Below are 23,176 nucleotides of genomic sequence, written 5' to 3'. Positions count from 1 at the left end.
CTTAACATTGAGATTTTTTCCCATTGTTTTATGCACACTCATATACGTCCCTCAAGTTCTAGCCGTTATTTCCTTTCTCTGTTATAAAAATGTAAAGGATGTAATTTTCATTTCTTAAAGATTATATCCATGATCTGCCTAATCGTTAAGTAGCTTATAAATCCTTGTAATAGAGTAACAATGCCAGCCAGTATTTGACAGAAAAATATATGTATTCCTATGCTGAGCTGTCTTGTTTTGTCCTCACTCAACTGTTTTCATGTGACAGATTTTTTTTAAAGGTTCACACACACAAAATAATTATTAGTTTCCAACATAATTTTGGAACCATCTTGGAGAGAGTGTGTGTGAAACAGTTCAACATGAAAGAAAAGTTAAAAATATGGGTTGATCTCAATTCTCTGCTATCATTGATCTTGGCTTTGTTGTTGTTTTAAAATATCATTCTGTACATTATTAAAGTGAGGGAGCTTCAGATCACGCAAAAAAAATTTCTGGAAAATAGATTTTATATCAGAATTGGTAATGAAATGAAAAGTAATGAGAAAAGAAATCAGGTTAAAAGGCCGGAAAACCCATTAGAAACTGTATGTTTATGTATTATCTAGCAAATCAAATGTCAGGGGAAGACATTTGTGAAATAATTATCAATCATTAAAACAAAAAGGAAGCAAACAACAGAAGCCTACATTTTTATATTTCAGGGGCTAAATCCGGGCTGCTACATCCATCAATAAAGCAATTGTATGGCATTATTTTAAGAGATGTCGAACAGTCACAGCTTCCATCGTGGTCGCACTGTCAGCAGCTTTTCTGGAAAACTTCACTCCCCAAACATCATTTTCTGTTCAGAGGTAGCAAATTGTTGTTGAAGTGAGGGGTTTCACTTCACACACGGCAGAGAGGAGACCACTGAAATCACGTTCACCAGAGTTGTCAGAGCCATAGTATGCAAGCTGAACAATGTTGAGAGTAAAAGTGGAGTGAGACCTGGGGATGGACGTGGGCATTGCCAACAGGAAACTGGGCTTTACAAAAAAAGAATATTGATTGCAAAGCAGCGAGGCAATAAATGCAGGGAAGAAAATGACTGTTCTGTTTTCCCTTCAAGTTTCTCTTGTGCAGGCGTTCATATTTGTGCATGCTGTTGTCTTAAGGCAGTGTCTTGAACTGCCTCTTTACTTGTGCCTAAGACTGTTCGACATAGGGACATGGTAGGAAAATCTCAGAGGTTTGTGAAGGTAGGTAAATTTTGGATAATCAACTGTACTTTGCTGTTCTTGAAATCAGGCTGCAAAACTTCTTGAAAGTAAACAGGGACAAGTCTATATTTAGCTAAATTAAATTTTATTAAGTACAGTCTTATTTCTGTCTGTCTTCGCAATAGCATCATCTTTGGCTTTATACGAGGATGACAGGGATGTGAACACAACCTATTAGGTGACATTGCCCTCTAGGGATATAGGAGCGTGAGCTTGGAATAGCTAAATATTACAGTAAATAATACAGTTTTGTTTGAAGCTTTAGATAGCTGCACTTTGACTGTTCTGATGTTCTGTATTTGATAACTTTCCACAGATACCTGGTAACATGCACATATATAGATATGTGTATGTATATATGTTATGTGCAGAGACACAAACGCATAGAGAAATGTATATATGTATACCTATAATGGCATCTAATCCTTATTATCATTACAAGCTCAGTTTTCGTGGGCACTGTAGATTGAGCTGTCTTCTGATGAAGCATTTTAGTGAGTTGATGGTGGCATTGCAAACTTGGATCGGTGAAGGAGATCTTCCCTCAAATAGAGTGAAGTGGGAAATGAGGCTGAGGAAATAGGGCACCTAGGCAGAGCTCTTTGAGGAGGGTTATCTTGTGAATAAATACTGCACAAGAACTCAGGAGATCTGTACTCAGTGACTGTGTGACACTGGACAACTTGCATTATCCCTGTGCTGCAGCTCATCTCTTTGATACTTCACTGCCTCCTGGGAGAATGAATTCATTAGTGCTTGTAAGGTGTTTGCAAACAAAGTCCGTGATAAGCACCATAAAAAAAAAAACTTATTAAGTATACAAAAAGTGGCAGCAGAAGTTACCTTGAAGGAGCGTGGCATGACACAGCTTGAGAACTACATAAGCATGCTCGTACCCTAATCCTGCAACACTAGTACATGTTGCATAACGTAAATACGAATAGTTCAGTTAGTATGTGAAGACTCTCCTACAATGGAATTATAAAGCAGGAATAAGAGATACAGGATTAAACTTGGAATAACTCTGTGTTCATTTTATATGTTATGTGTACACAGTAAAAACTGATAATAAAAGCAAGTTTGGTCCAAGCTGACCATTTCAAATAACTGTATTTTTCTTCTAGTATTGTAAAGCAAGTCTTCCTGGTACAAACGTGCAATATTATTCTGGTTTGGCACAAAGGCACCCTTAGGCAAGAGCTTTTGCCCAAATGCACTTTCATCTTTGCTTATCCAGGGGCAAAAGCAGTCTGGTGCGAACAGGCTGGGCTGAGCCCTAGGTGACCGTGATTGCATCCGATGTCACATGTGCTTGTATTTCTCTCCAGGAAATATACATTCTGTCCAGGCTAGTTAAAAAAACGGTGCACATACCATGTAGCCGACCAGTAAGTTTCCAAGAAACTCATATGACTCTGTCCCACTGAATGCACAATTTGATAGATGCACATTAATTATATGGCGCATGTCCAAGTAGTCCAGTTCTCTCGGCACCTCAGACAGAGGCGGAGACAAAGAATCTTACATTTTTCATCTCTCTCTCCACCAGCAAGTCCGTGCTGGCCTATTCAATAAAGCTTCCTCCACCCTTGGCATGGAGTCTTAGTATCACTAGTTATCTTATCTCCAGTATTAGAAGTTCTTCCTTCTCAATTCAGAGCTGAGTTTTAAAGCCTGAGGCTCTGTCCTCCCCACTGGTAACAGCCCAAGAAGTGGAACTGTACTGCATAGGAATAACAAATGGCAGCATTTTTAACCATTTGTTGTGGCTCCTTTTAGGATCAACAATCAACTAGAATCCTGATTCTGAATAACATCTAGGTTTCCAATATTCGCCTCCCCTATTAAAGCTATAAATAAAGCACTTTCTACCACGTTTTAGAGTTATAATCAAGTCTCATAAGGCAGTACAGTATTCTGTTGTGTTAATCATGTAGCATTAATACTGACATCAGTGTGTTGTGGTTCATTATCTGGAGATTTTATTCGTGTGCAGATCCTAGCTGAAGTATTTGGAGAGCATTTAAAAATTTGGGTAGTATTCATGCTTTTGTTACTCAGTCTTTACCTTACCCTTCATTTAAACTTCATTATTCCTCTTCTGACCATCCTCAGGACTGTGGGATTTTTATTCCATCTCTGGATCTGTACCAGGAAATGTTCTAGAAAAGGTTTTCTCCCTCTAACTTCAGTCTGTTTGTCTCTCACCAGGTTGCAAAGTTCAGTACTGAGCTAGCCTTCTCATGGCAGGAGAAAGCTGTGAGGTCTCTGCTAGGCCTGCCACATTCCTCAAAGTAGAAAAGTTGTTGCCCTTTAATTCTTACTCTACTGTGTTGTCTTCAAGTTTTATTAGCAATGTGGAGTAGACTTTGTTCTCTGTCTCCAGGGAAATACTACATTGTAAGCAATAAAGCTGGCAAAAAGAAAAGAAAAAAAAAGAAAGGAAACTGAGAGACAGATTAGCATCTCTGTTAACAGCAGAGTGAAAAATATGATCACATTTGCAATGGACTCTTATTAAGCTGGTGGAAATTGCAACCCAGAGGTATACACTTAGTCACTGGCAGCAGAATGTTGTCACTCCCTGCTGGCTGATTCATGAAATTTGCTCTGAAGAAAATTGCTGCTTCACATCAGCTGGAGACAGCTTTTGTCAGGCTACACTCTGATACTGCTGTTTGGTTGTAATCATGCTTTGAATAGAGTTGCACACAGACTCATCATGTCGGTGTGGCTGCGTCCACGTGCCTGCAAACCAAGGAAGGATCGCACCCAAATGGGGACAAAACCTTAAGGAATGGTTGGATTTTGGTGTCAGAGCCTGTTACTGTTTCTCATAACATAATTTATCTGGAAGAGAGGTCCTTGTTTTTTCATCTTCATGTAGTCATCTCTAATTTTATCTCCTGTGGCACATAAGTGTTGGATCATCTATAGAGTTTTGAGATAAGCTTTTAAACTGACTTTGATAACAGAGCCTTGGTATTTTTGTGTAGAGGAGACTCTACAGTCTCCTTAGTTCCATTCATGTTTTGATGCCATATAATTACTCTAAGACCATCTACCGTCTTAGTGGGTTCCTCATAGTGCAACAGAACAGGTCTTCAGTCTCTGTTTTCAGATAAAAACACAATTTTTATAAACTTCTGTCATTCTGTTTGCTATAGGCAGTGACATTTAGCCCAAACTTGCTTTTTCAGTTACAGTGTTTTCTTGCTGCAATCTTTGTACTTGTGAGGGCCTCTGTTGTAATCCAGAAATGGATAAGGACATGAGTTGCATTTGCTCTTGTGTGAAGCTAGAGCATTTTCAAGGGCAATTCAGAAGTATTCCTCTCCCTACTTTTCCTGGCTTTCCCTCCATTTTCTTAAGGTGTTTTTCTTTGCCTATTTCTGTACCTTTTTTTTTGTTTTTCACGTATTCTTGCTTGTTGTGCTTGGCTCGCTCCTGTTCTTATTATTCCAGTATTTTTAACTGAAAGAGTATAGGATTGATTTTTACTTTTCCAAGCGTAGCACTGAAATCACATTCCTCTTGTAATTTTTGGACCCGTGGCAAAGCAGGATCTAGCATGACCTTCATACAACCTCTGAGACATGTATTACACAGAGTTAAAGAAGATTAGGCTATCACTCAGTCTCTAATATGTAAGTTTGCTTCCTTCTCTACCCTCAGCTGAGAGCTCTGCACTTGAAAATTTCAGAAGGGTTTAGTGTTATCTACTTAATATTCTAGGATATTGTCTCAGATGGTAATAAAGGATTTTTAAGCTGCAAGGGTTAGAATTTTCCTTAGGTCATAGCATATTAGATTTAGTGTTGGTATCATCAACACATTTTGAAAAGAGCTAAGAAGTATGAGTAAGAGCTTCCATTGTCTTAGGAAAAGATTATAATTTCACTTTTTTGTCTTTCCCTTGGATAAAGTATTGTCATAAATAGGTGACTTACTGGAAAATTCCCAGTGAAACCACTGTGCAGTTTTCTGTCATGGAAATCACAGGTACAATTGTGCCTTGAAGGCAGAGACTTTAAGCGGGTGCAAAGCCTCCATGTCCTGGCAGGAGCTCCAGGTGGTGGCATGCTTCAAGGGCTTGTTGCCTTCTTGCCCTTCAAAGAAATGGAGTCACTGAGCAATTTTTTTTCCAAGGCCCTTTCTTCCTTTCCCAGCGCATACATGCCAGTGCCACATTTGCTTCCTACCTGCAGGCGCTTGGCAAGGGGGGCAGCGACGTTCAGTTCAGTAGCACCCAGAAAGGCCTGTCTTGCAGACTTGGGGCTTGGAAGTTGCCGTGAGGAGCAGCTGATGCACCGAATTGAAGCTGCGGGGGGTTTTGGTGTGTCCTGTGGCCCTGCGCCGTTGGCACTCCATGTTCTGAGCTGCTGCTTGCCCTTCTGCCGGGGAGAAAAGGGTAGGGGTATCCATGTCCTTACTTATATGGTGTTTATGAAGTATTTCCTCCCTCCCTTTGGGCCTGTTTACAGGAGAAGATGGTAGAGTACGCAGTGAGGTTTTGTGGAACACAGTAATTATCCTGTCCAAGGTGTTTAGCGTGATTTGGATATTCTCTACCACAGCAAAATGAACTCCTGCCTTTAAGAATCAGTCAGTCACCATCTTGTAAATGCTTTCTGCTGTGTAACCTATACCCGGCCATGGTTCTGACACAGTCAGGGTCAAATCCACTTTTTAAAGGTGGTCCTGCATTTAAGTGAGGAAGCTGACGATGCTGTGTGTTAGCTTCTAGCAAACTCCCTCATTTCAGGGCATAGACATTATGTCTTCCAGTGAATGCAGAAGAATAAAATGGAAGAAGGGCAATAACAATAAAAAGAATTTTCCCTTCAGCTTTTCTTTCTTTCTCACAGTAGTGGCAAAATTATATTGCTCAGCTATGTTTCAGATTACAAGTGATTGGAGTTTTTGCTGTTGCACCCAGTAGTCATTATTGGAATGTGTGTTAATTAGAACTGATTTAAATAAAAGGATTTTCATTAGGCAATCTGAGAAAAAAAAATCTGAGTATTTCTGAATATTTTTATACTGTTGAACAGATTGATAGCTGGCTAAAAATTGGGGTTTTTTTTTCATTTACACAGGAATATTTCATGCATCCACACTAATAAGTGCTTCTAGGAATATGCCGTTTCAGCTCTGATATCAAGAAGGTCATGTTACTGCTTTCACCATGCACAGGGCCAAATCTTTTTTCCTACTGTAAGAATTTTCTACTGCGACTTTTTAACAGGCTATGAGTAGAGCTGCAAATAATGTTAGCATTATATATATGGCCACTTTTTTATTGCAGTGACCATTCACAAAGACACAATAGATGTGTCTTTCCCCACAATCAGTAAACAAAATGTAGTATTTAAACATGTACGTCTAAATTAAATAAGTTCACGGTCATAACTGAAGCGTTTTTTCCTCATGCAGTTTAACACCGGATTGCGTAAGCTCTTCTGGACATTAATGGTATACATATGTTGGAGTGTGAGCTGCGAATGCCAAGACTGAACCTTAATTAGTCAAAAATAAATGTTTGTGTACAGCAATTATCATTATGCTGGTGGAAAGAAATCATTGTATTGACATAAGACATTTGGCCAGGTTTCCTTGTTTATAGTGAAAACATATGTTTGAAAAGAATTTTCTTTTCTCTGTAGTGTTACTTCTAGCAGTGTCACACAGACAAGGAATGATGTCATGGTAATGGTCTGGTTTATCTAAATAAATACTAAATAAAAAGTAATAAATAATTTAATAAGATTTAATTTAAAATAAATAAATTCAATACTAAATAATAAAAAAATACTTAAACACTTACATGAAATAACCTTGTATTAGCAGAGCCAGAATTAGTGCTTTGTACTGCATAAATTCCAATCATTTTGTCTCTGGACTGTCAGTACAAGTAAGTTTTTCTTAGTGGGATAATAGCAAAGTCTCTGTGATCAATAACATTAGTTTATGAGAATAGTAAAAATAGATTTTATAGCAGAAGTACAGAGCTATTGTTTTGAGAAGCAGCTTTGGATAAAAGCTTTGCATTTGTTCTTTTCTCTTGAGACTACTGAAGAGAACACTAAAAAGTAAAATGGGTGACCACAGCAGCAAGTAGGGTCACCCATTACCAGGGATTCATTTTATTTCCATTAGAGGGGAACTAGAAAGCATCTCACACGATTTGTACCTGATTTTCCATTATAAATTACGGTACATGAGATCATTTAAAAATCGCTGAGCCTTTCAGATGAAGTTGACTCTGTTGCTGTTCCTTAATAATTGAACAGTAAGAAATACAAGATCTCCATTTTCATCCAAACAAAGTAACTTCTGTGATTATGGGAGAGGGCAAAAAGGTATATGAAGTACAATCTTCCTAAAAGCTCATCGGGCAGTCTCAGAGGGGATTTAAAGAGTGGGTTTGGGTTCACATTTAGAGGAGGAGGTTTTTTCAGTCGACTTCTACCTGCAGATTGGAGTCCTGGGACCACAGACTCAGCTGGTGTATGTTGGTACAGGAGCATTCAAGTGGTACACCAGTATGAAGTAAATGCACTAAAGTCAGGGTGCTACTTGTTTAAAACCATGATCCAGCTCAGACCTGTCCTCTAGTTCACTGCTGCAACACATGAACTTTCAGCTTTAATGCTTATCTGAGATGAGAGGCAACACAGTGAGACAGCAGAACCTCACTGTAGTTTTTTGCTGAACACTAGTTCCTGATGACAGGCTAGCAGTTGTCTTGACTTTCTGTACATGTTGTTACTAATATGACAGGATTGCAGCTTTCAGTTTAAAGACCCGATAAAATGCTAGCACCTGTAATTTCTGAGTGGTGGTTTTCCGAAAGAAAAATGCTGGGAGAGAAAACAAAGTTTGTAAGAGAGACTCCAGTGTAACTGCTGTCGTATTTACTTCCAGTTCAAGTCATAGGCTAGGAGCCTGTGCTAAAACCCATTGAAGGTATTGAAAGTGTTCTCATCAACTTCACTGGATCTTGGGTTGGATATTATTCACCTGATCCCTCCTAGTTCCTTGTCACACATTGGCAGAAGCGTGTGCCTGTGTGGCAAGTCATGGTCTAGGAATTCACAATGCAAAACAGTAAAATGTTTTAAAATGCTTTCAGGAATATTTTTTAAGTTTGGTATTTTTTTCATTTCACTTGAAGGAATCATCTCCTGCCCAAACATATGTAGTATCATAAGCCTTTGTAGCAGTAATTGTACAAGAAGCCAATGGCATAAAAATGGTAAAAGCAACCTTTTTTTTTTTAATAAACCTAGAAGAATCCCAGATAGTAATTAGCAAAATCTATAAAAAACCATAAAAATACACATTTTTTGTTGTTCTTTGAAAACTGTTCACACTTGTCAGCTGTCGTCAACAGGGAGAAACTCTTGACAGGGGACCATTGCATTATTACAACTTTATTCTACATTCTATCTTCTAATTACTTGCATAGTTTCCAGAAAGACTGTGTAGGCTCTTCTTTCTTTTTGCTCTTCTTTCTTTTTGCTTAGTTACTCTGGCATGAGAGAAATACAGGGGAGCTGGGGCACATAAGTTCCCTACAAAAATTCTTCAAGCATGGAAAGGTGGGTTGGTTTCTTAAGCATTCACTTTTTAACGGTGCTGACTGAACAAGTGTGGGGCTTTGCTCATTTAACAAAATAACATTTTATATCTACTTGTTTCAATATTTATTATCTATCTCAGATAATATGTGAAGTGCTTTGAATGACTTATAACCAATACTCCTCTTCAAAATATGATACTGTCTCCATTTTTTGGTACATGGCTCTTCCAGTGAGGCAGGAATCCAAGGGAGTCTATCAAAGTGGTTTTTGCAGGAGGTATTAACCCAGCCAAATTCTATGGTTTGTAATTAGAATTGGCACATTAAAACAATGTGCCCCAAATTTCAGTTGGTTATGGGTCATGTCTGAAAGTCATGGAAAATACAGGTCTAAGCACAGATGCGTGAAATGATTTCTGCAAACTGATGCACATACTTAGTTGTTTTGATTGCACAGTCATTCGATAAAAGGACTTCCTCTTTTGTTGTAAAGGCTCTTGGAGAAATTTAAAAACTGCAAAACAAATCACTCCTCAAAGACCCCACCTCCTTTTCATCCAGTAGTTTAAGGTTGTGAAGGGCTGTCATAGCACTGGGCGCAAAGGATGAACTACAGCTGATATTTTTCAGCTTTACACCAGGAACCTCCAATGGGGCAGAACTTTGCTGTATCGTCAAGTTGAAGGAAGCTGCTTTCTGTGGCAAAAATCACGTGCCTGATTCTGCTCTCGCTTGCAGTTACCTCAAATTTAAATTTGGCTTCAGTAGAGTGGCTTTGGATTCACTGAGAATCTCTAACTTCTGTGAGCTCTGATTCAGGCCTTTTGTGTAAAATAAAGGCAGAATCCAACATTAAAGTACAGTGTATTATTTAATTAGTTATTAGTTAATAAAGTTAATTAATGAACTCCTTAATTCTGTTCAGGATTTGCTCCTCATCCATTCATGCTCTCCTGCGGAGACCAGGGCTAGAGTTGGTGGAGAAATTGAGTTTGTTAAAATAAAAATATGCCATCGTGTTACAACATTTCAGCACTGTTTTAATACTGCATTTCAGCTTTGCTATTTTGATTGATTTCATTTCAGTTTTAATACCATATTGAAGCATCTGTTTCTATATGTTATCTCCATAAAATAATGTATCGAGTTAATGCTGTCTGTTATCACAGTTTCACCTAATCAGCAACATTGGAATGGAACATTTTAATAGGCCTGTATCAGGCGTTCTCAATCTGCTCTTCTGTTGAAAATTGAAAAACAAAAATGTTTTTTTAAACAAAAGCAAACTGTAAAATGAATGTTGCAGTTTCTCATAGAAAGGAGACTCTAGTTTCTGATCTGCTCTGACAAATCTTTATGGGGGCTTCTGCAACGATATGATTAAGTATAACTTTTGTATGTGGTAGCTGGAGTGTTTGCATCGATAGCAACAAGATCTGGACCACACTTCACAGCTGGCATGCTGTTTCTCCAATGTATGCATACAGTAAAACACTAACTTTATGCTTGACACAGTGTTTCGCCTCTGGGATTTATTTTCCTTTTCTAATATATTCTTCTCTTTAGAAATAATTATTATACAAAAAGATGAAAGGATTGCTTCCCATTTCTTAAGAAAAGAGGTGAACTAGAGATAATTACTTAAGCTATAATACAGTTTCTCAAAAGTAAATAACTTTTTTTTTCCTTGCTAGCCAAACAGATGTTTGCTTTTTAATTGTTGCTTTGGGGTAATTTTCTGTTATGTAAAGCTGTTTCCCCAATTTCTATAATTATATTGTGAAAGTGGTATATTGTAGAAACTAAAATGCAATGTTAACTCATTGTTTTGCTTTCATAACCAGCTGTACAAGTCCACTGAATATCATGTAGTTAAATTTAACTGTAAACCTACTGGATAAATATGCTGTATATTGCTTGACCTGTCTAAAAGCACTGGCTCCTGCAAAAACACTGAGCAGCAAGGAATCATTTGAACATGTAATAGGGTGCTTTCAGTATACTTCTATGTATATATGTTAGGGTCTGTCCTGTGACATCACATCCAGTATTGTGGACTTCTGGGACAAAATCTATTACTCCACAAAATTATCAACTCTGTCTTTCAACAAGTCAAGCGCTCCATGTGGGATAGGATGATGTGTTTACTTGGTTCATCACTTACCGTTTCCTTACTCGGCTAACGCATTGTCCTCACATGTCCTTTTGTCCTTTCGTGTCACATACCATCTTTTGTAATTCTTCATCTTCATTTTCCAAGAGCAGAATGGCTATGGTTGTGTTTTCTAATCTTCCTTGAAGTTCGGGTTTTGTTTATTTATGACTTTGGGATGAATAAGTACTGCGTGACAGAACTTTCCTAGAAGCCAGTGGACTCACTAGAGCAGAGAGTCACTCTATTGTTGGGGTCCTGAAACTTTTACAGTTTTAAAGCTTACAACAGCAAAATTAATTTTGTAAATAAACATTGCGGGTTTTGTAAAGACCGTAGTCCTGCTGTGTACATCCATCTGAGCCCAGGTATAGAATCAGAACCTTAACTTGCTCTGCCCTGCTTTGCTTCTAGAGCTTTTGTGTCTCTCATGTCTCCCTCTGAAATACAGTATGAGTAAACAGGTTTGCTTACAAAGTGGCTTTGATGTTGCTGTAGGATGAAGTTTTTCTTAAAGACTAAAAATGATTGATCTGTGGCAGACAAAGGGGTTGGTTCTTGCATGGATGTTTCAATCAGATATTCTGTGTGATTTGTACATGAAAACGTTACCAAAATACTTAAAATTTGGAAGGGGGTTAAGAAGAAAAATAGTTATCAAAGCTTGATCAGTTTGGATGCTTGGTGTAATTGTGAACTCAATTATTGCTCTGCTCCTTTTTTATTGTGGAGGAGGATTTGCCAAGGCTGAAAAATAAATTAATCCAACTTTCTCATAAAAACGTACTTTGAAAAAGATCATTGACTGTGCACTGACCATTCATTGATACACCAATGACTTTCTCATCATTTTTCTTCACATTAACAAAATGAAGGTGTTTAAAGATCCACATGAATGTTCACAATGCACTTGTTGCTAGGCTGTCTACTGGAAATGTTACTTTCATTTTTGCACAAGATGAGACGAAGAGATTAAACTCTTCCTGACATGCTGAAAAATATTCTGTCTTCAAAAATACTCATAGTGAAAGCAGTTAAAATACATAAATATGTTCTTGTTATTACTTTTTTATATATGTAATTCTTGCCATTGCTGGACAGACAATGCTATATGACTAAATTGGAAGTTGTGGAGGACAAGCTTTTCTCAGTAACTCTTAAGATAGAAAAAGTTTCCAAGCACCTGAAATAATGAAAAAGATTCACTGAATGCAAATGACAGCTTTCATCTTCCTTTATGAAGCACATGCTCATGAATATATACATTTTTGCATATGTAGAAGCTCAAGTGTATCTGCCTTCCGATGAATGAAAGAATAAGGAAATTATGTATTCAGAACTAGTTAGAAGTTTGCTTTTTTTGTTGAATTCTCCAATTTAATTGAAGTTGCCTTCCTGAGACGGAACATTTCTAAGAGGCTGCCAGATTTGAGATGGGGGCACTGTTATCCCCATCCCTTTCCATTTAAAGGTTTTGTCCTATTTTAAATACCAGTGTTGCTTTTGGTGATATAATGCCTTTTGGCAGTTCAGTGCTGTCTATCTGCACAGTCTGTCCATCTAAAGTAGCAGAGCATGAGAAGCTGATCTCCTAAGGGAACTCCAACAATATCGACAGGCTTGATTGACATAAAACCAGTCTCTCTCTTTCACCTCCACTGAACTCTTAGAGTAAATTCAGGGCCTGATTGAAGAGAGATAGGGCTTTAGCCATTGACTTCCATGGGAACAGAATTTGAACACTAGCAACTACTGCCCTCTCCTAAAGCAGCCCTGAATATCTTGGCAAATGCTGTTTAGAAGCACTATCAATTTGATCTTGCTTCCTTCTCAGGAGTGAAAGCCAAGTTCAGGGCTATTTATGTCTTATTAACTAGAGCAGACTTTGGATGGGAACTACAGCAAGCATTTAAATCTTCTTGAAAAATGGGTTATGGCTTAATGAACCTTGTTCAGGTTAAAGCTGTTATTTATTCTTGATATTTGTATTTGTTACTGTCAGGTAGAAGTCAAAGAAAGAGCAGTGCCTTCTATCTTGAAGAGTTTATCAGGATGGAATAGCCTGAAATTTGTCTCAAGTGAATCAATTCTCACTTTTCTGACAGGAAAATACCAACAGTAGATTTTCCAGATACGCTTCAAAATACCACACATGCTCAAAACTTTGAGGATGTCAAGAACCATACAAAAAGATGTGCTTATCGGTTCAAAATATGAATATCTACAGATACCCAAATTACATTTTCTATTAAGTCAGCAGTACAAAAGGTGAGAGAAGAGGCAGGGACACAGGCATTTATTTTCAGTCAGTGTGTTCATAAAGAGGAAAAGGAGACAAGTAAAAATGCAGTCCATAAATTGAAGAGTGTCTGTCTGGAATGGAAGAGAGCAAAAGCAGAAAAAGTTTAAAAGATTCCCCTTTTTCCTTCCTCCCCTTCTGAAGTATTTGGGGGTAAAATATCCCACTTCTGCTGCAATCCTTTGATATTATTCATGTAATATTGATATTGTTTGAATAGTTCCTGAATATTTTCTTTTTGAATTATAACCATAGTACCTAATTGTGATTTTTTTTTTTTTGTCTGAAGTAAGTTTATTATTTTTAAAGCACTTCTGACGTTTCATGAAACCATTGAAAAAGAATTCTACTTAGAAGTAGTTTTGCTGATATAGTGGAATAGGATATGCTCTTTCTGGTATCTTCTGTTATTATGTATTTGATTAGTAAGAATAATGGTACTAACGTCAAATATTCATGTGCATCTGATCTTGCAAAGCCTAAAGAACCTTTCTTACAAGGGATTTCAAGAGCACTCAAGTAAAGCAGAGATTTGAGTTCTTCTGTTTACTTAGAGCAACATGTTTGAACTCCTAAGACACTGTTGCACTCTACCTTATGTCCTGAAAGAGAGATTATTAATTTGATTTCTTTATATTTTGAGTTTGGTTACCATAGTTGTCTCCAGGTGTAAACCATTAAGACCTACACCACTTCAGGGCTAATAAGATAATTTTCTATCTTGCTGGATGTAATATGCTATGTGCCTGTGTTTTTCAAAAAAAACCCCAAACAACCCAAAACCATCTTATCTGGACTCTGTCTTCCTGTCAGAACATTTTCTTTTGATCTTTTTTTGCTTATGTTAATGTTGATCGACACAGATGGACTTTTTCTCCAGAATTCCCCTCAGTTTGCTGTAGAGGTCTATAACCTCCCATGCAGAAACTTGCCTGTGAAAGGCATGGTACTGTTGTCCTTTTCCATCTTCTTCCCTACCTCCTGAAAAGTCTGTACAACATTTTTCACTTTTTTCCTAGGTGGGGGGGGTGTAAAGTTGTTTGGCAGTTTGTTCAATCTCAGTCAACTTTAGGAAGCCCCAAGTTAAGAAATAAGAGGTTGTCAGATGGTAATACTGGATATTGGGAAGTCCAGAAAAGCAACAGCTTCCTATTTGTGGTTGGCTAATATATAGAGAGGATACGTAGTAAACCATATGACTTCCTAGCTTGCTCAACCACATCATAGTATATGGGCTAACATCACGTGTACATTAGCAGATGATCATGGCATATGTAAACATCCAACATGCAGATTGTTTTTGCATGCTTCTCCTAATGGTATCGTATGTTGCTTGATAGTTGTTCAGTGCTTAAAACAAAAAACTTTTGAAGCTTCAGATGTGATGTTTAATAGGTCTTTCTCTAATGCTGGCTTAGCACCTGCTCCTCCCTCACAGTCACATCAAAGTGAATTGTAAGTAACCGCTCTGAAATCATACAGCATTGCACTGTGGAGTAAAACTGGTGAAAGTACAGGGCAATCAGCCCTGTAAAACCTCTCCATCTGCAGAAAGAATCTCCACAGCCACCTGGATGCTTTTAAACCTTCATTATTTTAAATTTAAAATGGTTGGCTGAGCATTGCTTCTACCAAAATCTGATTCGATAATCGAAGTCAGAGGTGGGGAAGGACCTCTGGGGTCACACAGTCGAGCTTTCTGCCAATAATGGATTGTTCCCTGCAGTTCAGTTTCTAGTGACCTTGGAAATTACTAGCCTGGTAAAATGGTAATGAAAAAACAAAGCTGTTAAAGCTTCAGAAGTAGCCAAAGTGATGCTGTCTCAATGAGAAATTGTGGTTTTGATGTGAGATTCTCTATGTGCACTGCTCCTTGGTTGCACTGTTGAAGTTGTCACAGTTTTAAGCTACGCTTTCTGTCCCATTTTGAGCTGGCTGTAACGAAGAGGTTGGGGGAGGTGAACTTGTTTTAATATTATGCGAACTTATCTCATCCTTTAACTAAATCATTATTTTTATTACAAATAAATAAGTCAGCAACTTGACTAATCCCCTTACTGCAACATTTCCTTCAAGTCCCTGCACTTTTATTCCTTCAACATTTCTAGCTTCCCAGAAACAGGAAACAAGGAGAAAAAAAACGGTTTCTTGCCTTTTTCCATCAAAAACCCTGGTTAATTAGCTAAAACCTCTACTTTTCATGCTTGGGAACCCAAAAATTCCTGAAAAAATTCAGATGCGACACATCATTTTTAGATTTCTTTCAACCAAGCCAATATTGGTTTACTTATCTGTTGATGTAGGCAATAAAGGACAATCTTGACATACACCTAATGAAGTGGGTAGAATTTGGCCCCTCTTTTAAGAAGGAGGCAGCAAAGGCAAGCTCCCACTGGCAAGCTAATTACAGTTTGGGCTGAAAATGGTTTAGGAGGCTGTTAAAAGCTGGGTAGATGGGAAAAGATCCCAAGACACAAAGTTCCCTTCCCGTTGTACTCATTTGATGTGTGGTAATTTCTTCACTAGGGGGCCCTATTGTGAGCTGCCTTTTGGGGTGTGCAGCTCTGTGAATATCCTTTCTTCCCGGGGCTCCGGCCCCCCGACTATTGTATTCACACACACCAGATCTCAGTTGGAGAGGAAAGGGGTTTTCTCAGCTGCCAACTTGCTTAAAAGAGGAGTTAAGAGGAAACGAAAGCTAATTGGACTGTGCTTGGCAAAAGTCTCTATTTTATTCTGTTTATTCAGATTTTTAAAGGATTGGGTGCCGAGAAACACAGAAATAGTGAGAACACTTATTCCTTAAACAGATTCTTGCGAAGTTTTTACACTAAAAACAGAAAGCTGCTTTAGTAAAGCAGTGTTTATCCTTGCACTAATGCTGGTCATGGATACGTGTCTAACTTAGCTGGAACTAATGCCTGACTTTACTATTCCACTACAGCAACTTAACATTCTGCGTAGGCTGATTATTTTTTCAACAATATTTGCTGAATTCTTTTAAGGGCTGCCAGTATATATTTTTTGAAGCTTAGTTAATAAGAACAGCTGCCAGTGGAGTCGAGGCTAAAAGAGACAAAAAATATCTGCAGAAGGCAAGATTTTACTTCAAAAGATTGGTATTACAAAGCACTACTGTTGCTGGTATAATCACCTTCTTTGGGGGGGATGCTAATATAGACTGGGTTTCTTGTCTTCACAGCCCCCACTGAGCCTTTGCTGTGCAAATTTGCTGATGGAGGGCAAAAGAAGCGCCAGAATCAAAGCAAATACACACAGAATGGAAGGCCGTGGCCCAGAGAAGGAGAGGTAAGTGCCACACAGCAGTTATTTTCCTGGGGTTTGGCAGAAGTCAGCTGCAGACCTGGAGGTCTACCTTTCAGGGCTACAAAGAAATCATGTTGCACACAAAATACAATAGTTTCATACAGGAAAAAGTATATAAGCAGGGGGGAGAGGGAGGCTTGTAATAATGTGCGGAGTGTAAAGTTACAGGAAAAGAGAATTTCAGAGCTTGGTGTGGAACTGTGCACAGCTTTGTCCCACTGCAAGCGCTCTGTCAGCAGCCGGACCTGAGCCCAGTATTCTCTCACTGGTGTGCCATCAGCACCCGTGGCGTACCTTTTATAAACCTCAAATCAATTTACACTTAAGCAACTCAACAATGTTATTTCCTCCCTATAGTTCCTGGTGATCAAACAATGTCAGGTAATAGGTGGGTGGTTACAAAAGGGAGAGATGCACTTGCACATCCAAATGTAAAAGTTTGCCAAAAGCTTAACTGAGCTGGGGTCTTCATTCTGTCCAAGACAAAACAGTTCACAGTAGCCTCAGTTCCATCATGTGTACGAAGTTAAAAAAAAAAAATCCAACAGTTGCTTTCTGTTCTGCTGCAAATAGTCTGTTACTGGAGTTTCCTTTCTGTGTACTTGTACATGCAGTGACTCCAAATGTGGGTGAAATAAGAAAGGAATTTGTTTGTTTACTCTTCTTGAATGTTATTATAGGATAAAGACACTTGAATAAATTAGGTAGATCTGGTCATAGTACCTCCTTATGCATGATTATAGCTACGAAGGCTGAAGGACTTACAAGTATTTCTATCCTAAACACCTACTCTTTGTGTTTATGATTTAGACTTCAAGGAAGAAAAAAGTATGTTGCTCAATTGTGACCCACTAGAATACAAGTTTGTGGGGGTTTTTTTCTTTTGGGTTTTTTTTTTTTTTTGGTGGGTTTTGCTGTATTTACTTCAATTTTACAAAGCAAATAAACAAGAAAACTATTTGGTATTTCTAAGTTAGGTGTTTCTAGAGAGTTTCTGCTTTTTTGTAACGACTTGATTTTGTTAGCTGATATTTTTCAGACCATTAGCTTATGACATATATACTCTAGCATGATTGGTGAGCTCCTAAAACAAACAGAAAGGCCTCTTGAAAGCATAGAAATTTCTCCCTCCAGCAAGGTGGTGGTTGTACACTGTTCCAACAGCAATGCTCCAAAATATTTTTAGCTTTGTGGGCTGAAAGTGCCAGTGTGGCAGCCACATTTGCTACAAGAGATTGCAGAAGTCTCCAAAGATTCATTGCAGTCTCTTATGTCATATGTCTCAAAAAATGGACAGGTCTTCTTAGGAGCCATTATGGTTTGTCATGTTAAGGATCCACTGAGGAACAACTGCCCAAGAAGTACTTCAAGTGGTAGACTCAGGTCATCCTATACAGAGCTTGAAAAACAAAGGTCTATATATAGGAGACAATAATAAACACTCAATAAGGTCAACAATCCATATTTTAAAGACCTCTAAATCCCCGTTTAAATAGTAAATGCCATCATAGCTATTATCTCCACTGTTCTATACTTCCTTCAGTTCAAATCAATAAACAAGAGAACATAAAGTTAAAGCCAACAAGCCACCATTACGCCTATGGCCTCAGGGCATCAGCTTATTACGTCGTACTTAGTTCATTTGCTGCTAGTGGAGTGGCTCATATTAAGCACAGCGATATCCCTGTGACCTAGAGGCAGGGTGTGGTTGGTGTGTTTATAGTATTAACATTTAAAAACTAGTTTTCAGTGCAGGGAGACATCATTCCTTATTGTTGTTCGCAGTCAGCTACAGAGCTGTTGTCATGGTATAATCTACAAGTGTGGGAAGATGGTAAAGATAGAAACTCAGAAATATTTCAGGCTAGGAATGTGCTCTGTTTTCTTAGATTTTCTTAGATTTTTGCTGTTTACTAACATCTGGTTAATACCTTGCTGTACATTGGACATTTACTACTCAAAGCATCAAGGACAAGAATGTATGTTCTCTTTTAGGGTCACTCATTTATTAGATTTCTTCCCCACCATTGTTAATTTTCTTATTTCCAATGTAAAATCCTTCTGTGTAATTACTCTTATATTTTATATGCAATAGGGTTTTTCTAACTCTTTGTCCTTTAATGATCTTACTCTAACCATGATGTACCATTCAGTTGTTCTCTGTGTCACAGCACTCGGGTAACCTTCCTACAATTATTCCTGTCAACTTTAATTTCTTGAAAAAGGAACAGGCAGTGAGTAGTGAGAAATAATTGCTATATGACAAGTGTCATAGTTCTGATTACAAATGGGATCTGGAAATATTCCCTGAACGTCTGCTTTTTCTTGGTTCCTTCCCCAAAGAAAAGCATTGAAATAGTGTCCAAGAGATTACTCCCTCAGTATTTCCACCCTGGCCAAATCCTGTGGTATCTAGACCAAGATATATTTGGCTATGGTTCAGATAAGCCTTTGCATTCTTGAATACTTATGTGAAAGGCATTTCTAAAACTTCTGAGGTTTAACCAGCATTAGCACTGAGCGTGCGTGAGTATTATTGCTTGGAAGGACAGATCCCAGAGAAATGGCACTAACAGTTCTGTCACTGGCCTCAAATTTGAGTATGCGAAGCAGAAACAGGCAGCTGTGCCCAATACTCTGCTGTAGGGGGGAAATGGCAGGAGATTTAGTGGGGAGGAGCAGGTTTTACTTCTCTGGCCATGCTGTTCTCAGACGTTGTGCTCTTTTATGGAGAGCTTCTGGGGAATTTTATAATGGGATTACTTTTTTTGGTAAAGTTTTCAGGCCATACTGCAGAATGTAATAGAAAATCTTATTCCTATCATACATTTTTGTAGATTGCTTCATAACCATATAGAAATACTTTAGTTGGCTGTTAAATTGGCGTGCCTTTTAAAGTCAAGTCTTTAGGAATACACTGAATTTCTCTAGGGCTTTTCAGGGGCTTTTTTTGGTACTTGGTTACTTGGCCAGTTGTAACCAGGGAAGAATGCCTGACCTTGAATAGCACTTTCTAGTCCTTACCCTTCCACTCTTGTTTGAAGCCTCAGGAAATACTCAGCAGATTTACTGAGGCATTTGACTGAGGATTTGTGATGGCTGACCAGTTCTGGACTAAGGAGCCGAGAGCTTAGATTACTGATGGCTTTGTAAATGGCTGTCAAATTAGGCATCTAACATACAGGTGCAATAAATGTACAGTGAAACCTGCAAATGTTGGAAATATTTGCAGTGAAATTCTGGCCTAATAACTGAGTTATTAGTTTAATTTTTTTATTTCAGGATAGTTTTTTTCTGAGTCACACTGGTTTAATTCAGCACTCTGTTTTGAAACTTGCCCTGACAAGATCATGTTGAGATGGTGATAGAGTGTAATCATATTCAAAATCTGTCTGTAAAATATTTGATTTAATTTACCTCTAAATTGCAATTGACAAGTCTAGAGGTGGGTGACATTTCTCAAAAAAAATGTTCATTAGCTGAAAATGCATCTGGGGAATCAAGAGTAGTTACAAAGTGAGACCAGATTGAATTAAAAACTGCAACTTAAATTTTACAACATAATCTTTTATTACAGATTTACTGAAACTTTGTTTTGGTTATTCCAAAATAAAATCTTTTGATAGGGGTATTTAAGAAAGGGTTTATTTGAAATTTATCTGGTAGAAAGGAAGAAATCTCACATAAACAGAAAACAAATGAAATGCTTTGCATCAGCTCAAAGTTTATTATTGTTTACATTCCTCTAGAAAGAACAGCTCTAGAAATGGTAGCCTTTCTATATCTGGTCAGCCCAAGGTGATTAAGGTTTTTTTTACAGTCACAACATTTTGAAGCCTTTGATACTTCATTTGCAAGTTTCTGTAAAATTTAGACCATTTAAATATTTGCGTTGTCTTTCTTGCAAGAGAATATCACCATTACTGTATTGGTGCATATATCACAACAGTGACATGCACCATTGAATGTGACCCCCTTGTCATTGAATTTGGTCTGATGTCTATAATGATATTCAATAAATGCCACCAATAATTCTTCTATTGATTGCTTTCTTGCTTCTGTAATCTGGGTTACATTTTTGTTTCTCAATAGCCAAGAGGTTAACCTCTATTTCCTCCCCTTCCCTTTCTTCCTCCTTTCCCCCTTTCTCCTCTGTTTTCTTTCAAGATCAGTTGGTGAAATGTCTAAAGAATTAAACATGTTTTTAATTCTTTCTTAAAAAAATAAGATGACCTAGTAGTTTGGGAATGTTGCTTTTGTTAACAGTTTCTCTTTTTATCTGCTACTCATTACAATTTTGTCTAATGCAAACAGTAATTTAGAGAGAAAAACACAATAGGTAATTTGAGAGACTTCCCAATTTTTTTGTAAAGTCAGTACCAGTGAAGGGCTGAAGCAGTTGATCCTGGTGCCAGTCGTCCCTTCTTTACCAGCAGCAGGCATTTAGAAATGATTAGTAGATCTGTGCAAGGCCCATTTATAACTCAGACATAGATTTCTTTTTATGCTTCCAAGGAGATAGGCACTACTTAGTTGTGTTCCGTAATCCTCAGTGTCTAGGGCTGATGTATTTTATACCTAGACAAATAATTTTTCCGTTTCTGTGGGAGACAATTTCCAGGCCTGTCCAGATACGCAGTAGTACCCGCATATGCAAACCATGCACAAAGACACTTACTATATATTTAGTGTGCGTGTAGGTTAGACATTGGTCAGTATTTTGCATGCTTATTTTCAGCAAAAGCGTAGTTTAGCAAAGAGAGGAATTGAACCTGAAGAGAAGCCTACACAGAGGGAGAAAGTAGAAGGGCAAAAGGTAACTGGCAAGTAAGTGAAAAGATACAGAGCAATGAGTTAAAAATTCTTCATGGCACAAGACTGTCATTATGGGCAACGTTTTGAAAAGGTGCCCAAGTGGCACAAATACCAAAGACCAGCTTAAATGGTTGGCTTTTGAGCTTCTAAAGCACATAGAAATATTTTAAAGTAATAACCTATATCAAACCACTGTCCCTGAAATCAGGATTTTAAAAGGGACTGGTTTTAGTCATAACAAGGGCCATGGTTTGGTTAAAGTAGAATCAGGACTCTCTGAGATTCATTTTCCTAGTTTTCATTTTGGCTTTGGATTTCCTTCTGCGGTGAAAAACATCATGCCATTTGCCCCAGAGATTTTCTTGCAGTTGGGTTTTTCTCCAAATTATGCTGCTACGACAGTGTTTTCTTACGCAGAATAAAAGATGTTGGAGACAGGGGAAAAGGACATATCTTTTTCTGCACTCTGCTGTATCCCCAACAGATATTTGGTGGGCTGTCATTTTCAGTAGTGCTGCAAGCCATCCCTGGAAGTCTTTCCAACTCACTGTAACACACACATCTAGTGTGCAGATGTGACTGTAATCCACAGCTGACTTAACACTGGATCAGACCGATGGCAAAACGGGTGTGCCAGATCCCCAAAAGCAGATGGTTCATAGACCTGAAGATGGCAAGGTTAAATATATGAGTTGGCTGTAGAAACAGAATAATTATATTGTATTATATATGTCTGTATGAGGAGGATATTATCCTCATTTTTTTCTTTTTAACTTTTGTAAACTTAAGCACTTCTCTTTTAACTCATCAGATAAATTGAAGTGGGAGCAAAGTGACTCAACACCGAGAACAGAAGCTATGTAGATCAGACTTCCAGTCCAGTTCTGTAGGACAAAAAGGGTTTCTTGTCATTCATTTGGATAGCTGAACTTGTCATTGTGTTTATCAGCTCAACCTCTGACCTTCTGAAGTTCATTAATCACTCCCCAAGTTTGACCTCAATATGATATATTTTTCTCTCCACAACCACTTTTTTCTCAGAACTTGCAGCTGCTTAAGGAGCACACATCACTGGGAAATGCTCCATTTCTTTCATATGCATCTATATATTTAAGAGGTGTCACATTTACATCCTAGATTTCTCCTTCTCTAAAAAAGAAAGGGTTTTTATTCAGAATTAAATTCAGAAATATTTCTAGTAATGTGGAATATTTCTGACAGAACTGTTTAAATAATCAAAGGAAGGAACTCTGCCAAGTTAACTTTACTGCTGACTGAGCTTATTTTATTAAATCAGTATTCTAAACGAATCTCATTTGCGTTGTTGGTTTCTTCCCCCTTCTCTCTCTTCCTTCTTCAAAGTGTTTCAGTCAGACTATCTGCTGTCAGGGCACAAGAGATCCTTGTAGTGTGATGCCTGGCAGATATTAGCGGTGGTAACTTATCTTCTGGTCTAACTCCTACATTGGTTCATGGCAGAAATCCCTTGAGTCCTAGGGTACAACCTTATTTTTCCAAATCTCACCTGAAGAAGGAGAAACCCAGGGAGCCTCCTGCTTGGAAAACCCACCACATCAGTGGATTTCACCCCTTTTTAGTTTGTAGGCTTTTACAATTTTTTTCTGGTGGGACTGTGGCCTCATGCACAGTTAGAAATCCTGCAGTGACAGCAGCCTTGCTTTGCGCAGGTGCTCCAGCACTAGGCATAGGCTGGCCAGAGCAGGTTTGAGGAGATA

General features: G+C 38.1%; 1 protein-coding gene across 5 annotated transcripts in view; it reads left to right on the top strand.

Moving 5' to 3' along the window:
- Nucleotides 1–23,176, top strand: part of RBMS3 (RNA binding motif single stranded interacting protein 3) — a 453,407-nt gene that overhangs the window by 346,748 nt on the left and 83,483 nt on the right. For all 5 annotated transcript variants that reach the window (XM_076331139.1, XM_076331137.1, XM_076331140.1 and 2 more), the window contains exon 7: nucleotides 16,501–16,607. In XM_076331139.1, coding sequence (XP_076187254.1) covers nucleotides 16,501–16,607 — 107 coding nt within the window. The remainder of the gene's footprint in view (nucleotides 1–16,500; nucleotides 16,608–23,176) is intronic.

This window comes from Aptenodytes patagonicus, chromosome 2 (assembly GCF_965638725.1).
Source record: "Aptenodytes patagonicus chromosome 2, bAptPat1.pri.cur, whole genome shotgun sequence".
Taxonomy (NCBI): Eukaryota; Metazoa; Chordata; class Aves; order Sphenisciformes; family Spheniscidae; genus Aptenodytes; species Aptenodytes patagonicus.
The sequence above is the reverse complement of the archived record's forward strand: the minus strand, read 5'-3'. Positions and strand labels throughout refer to the sequence as shown.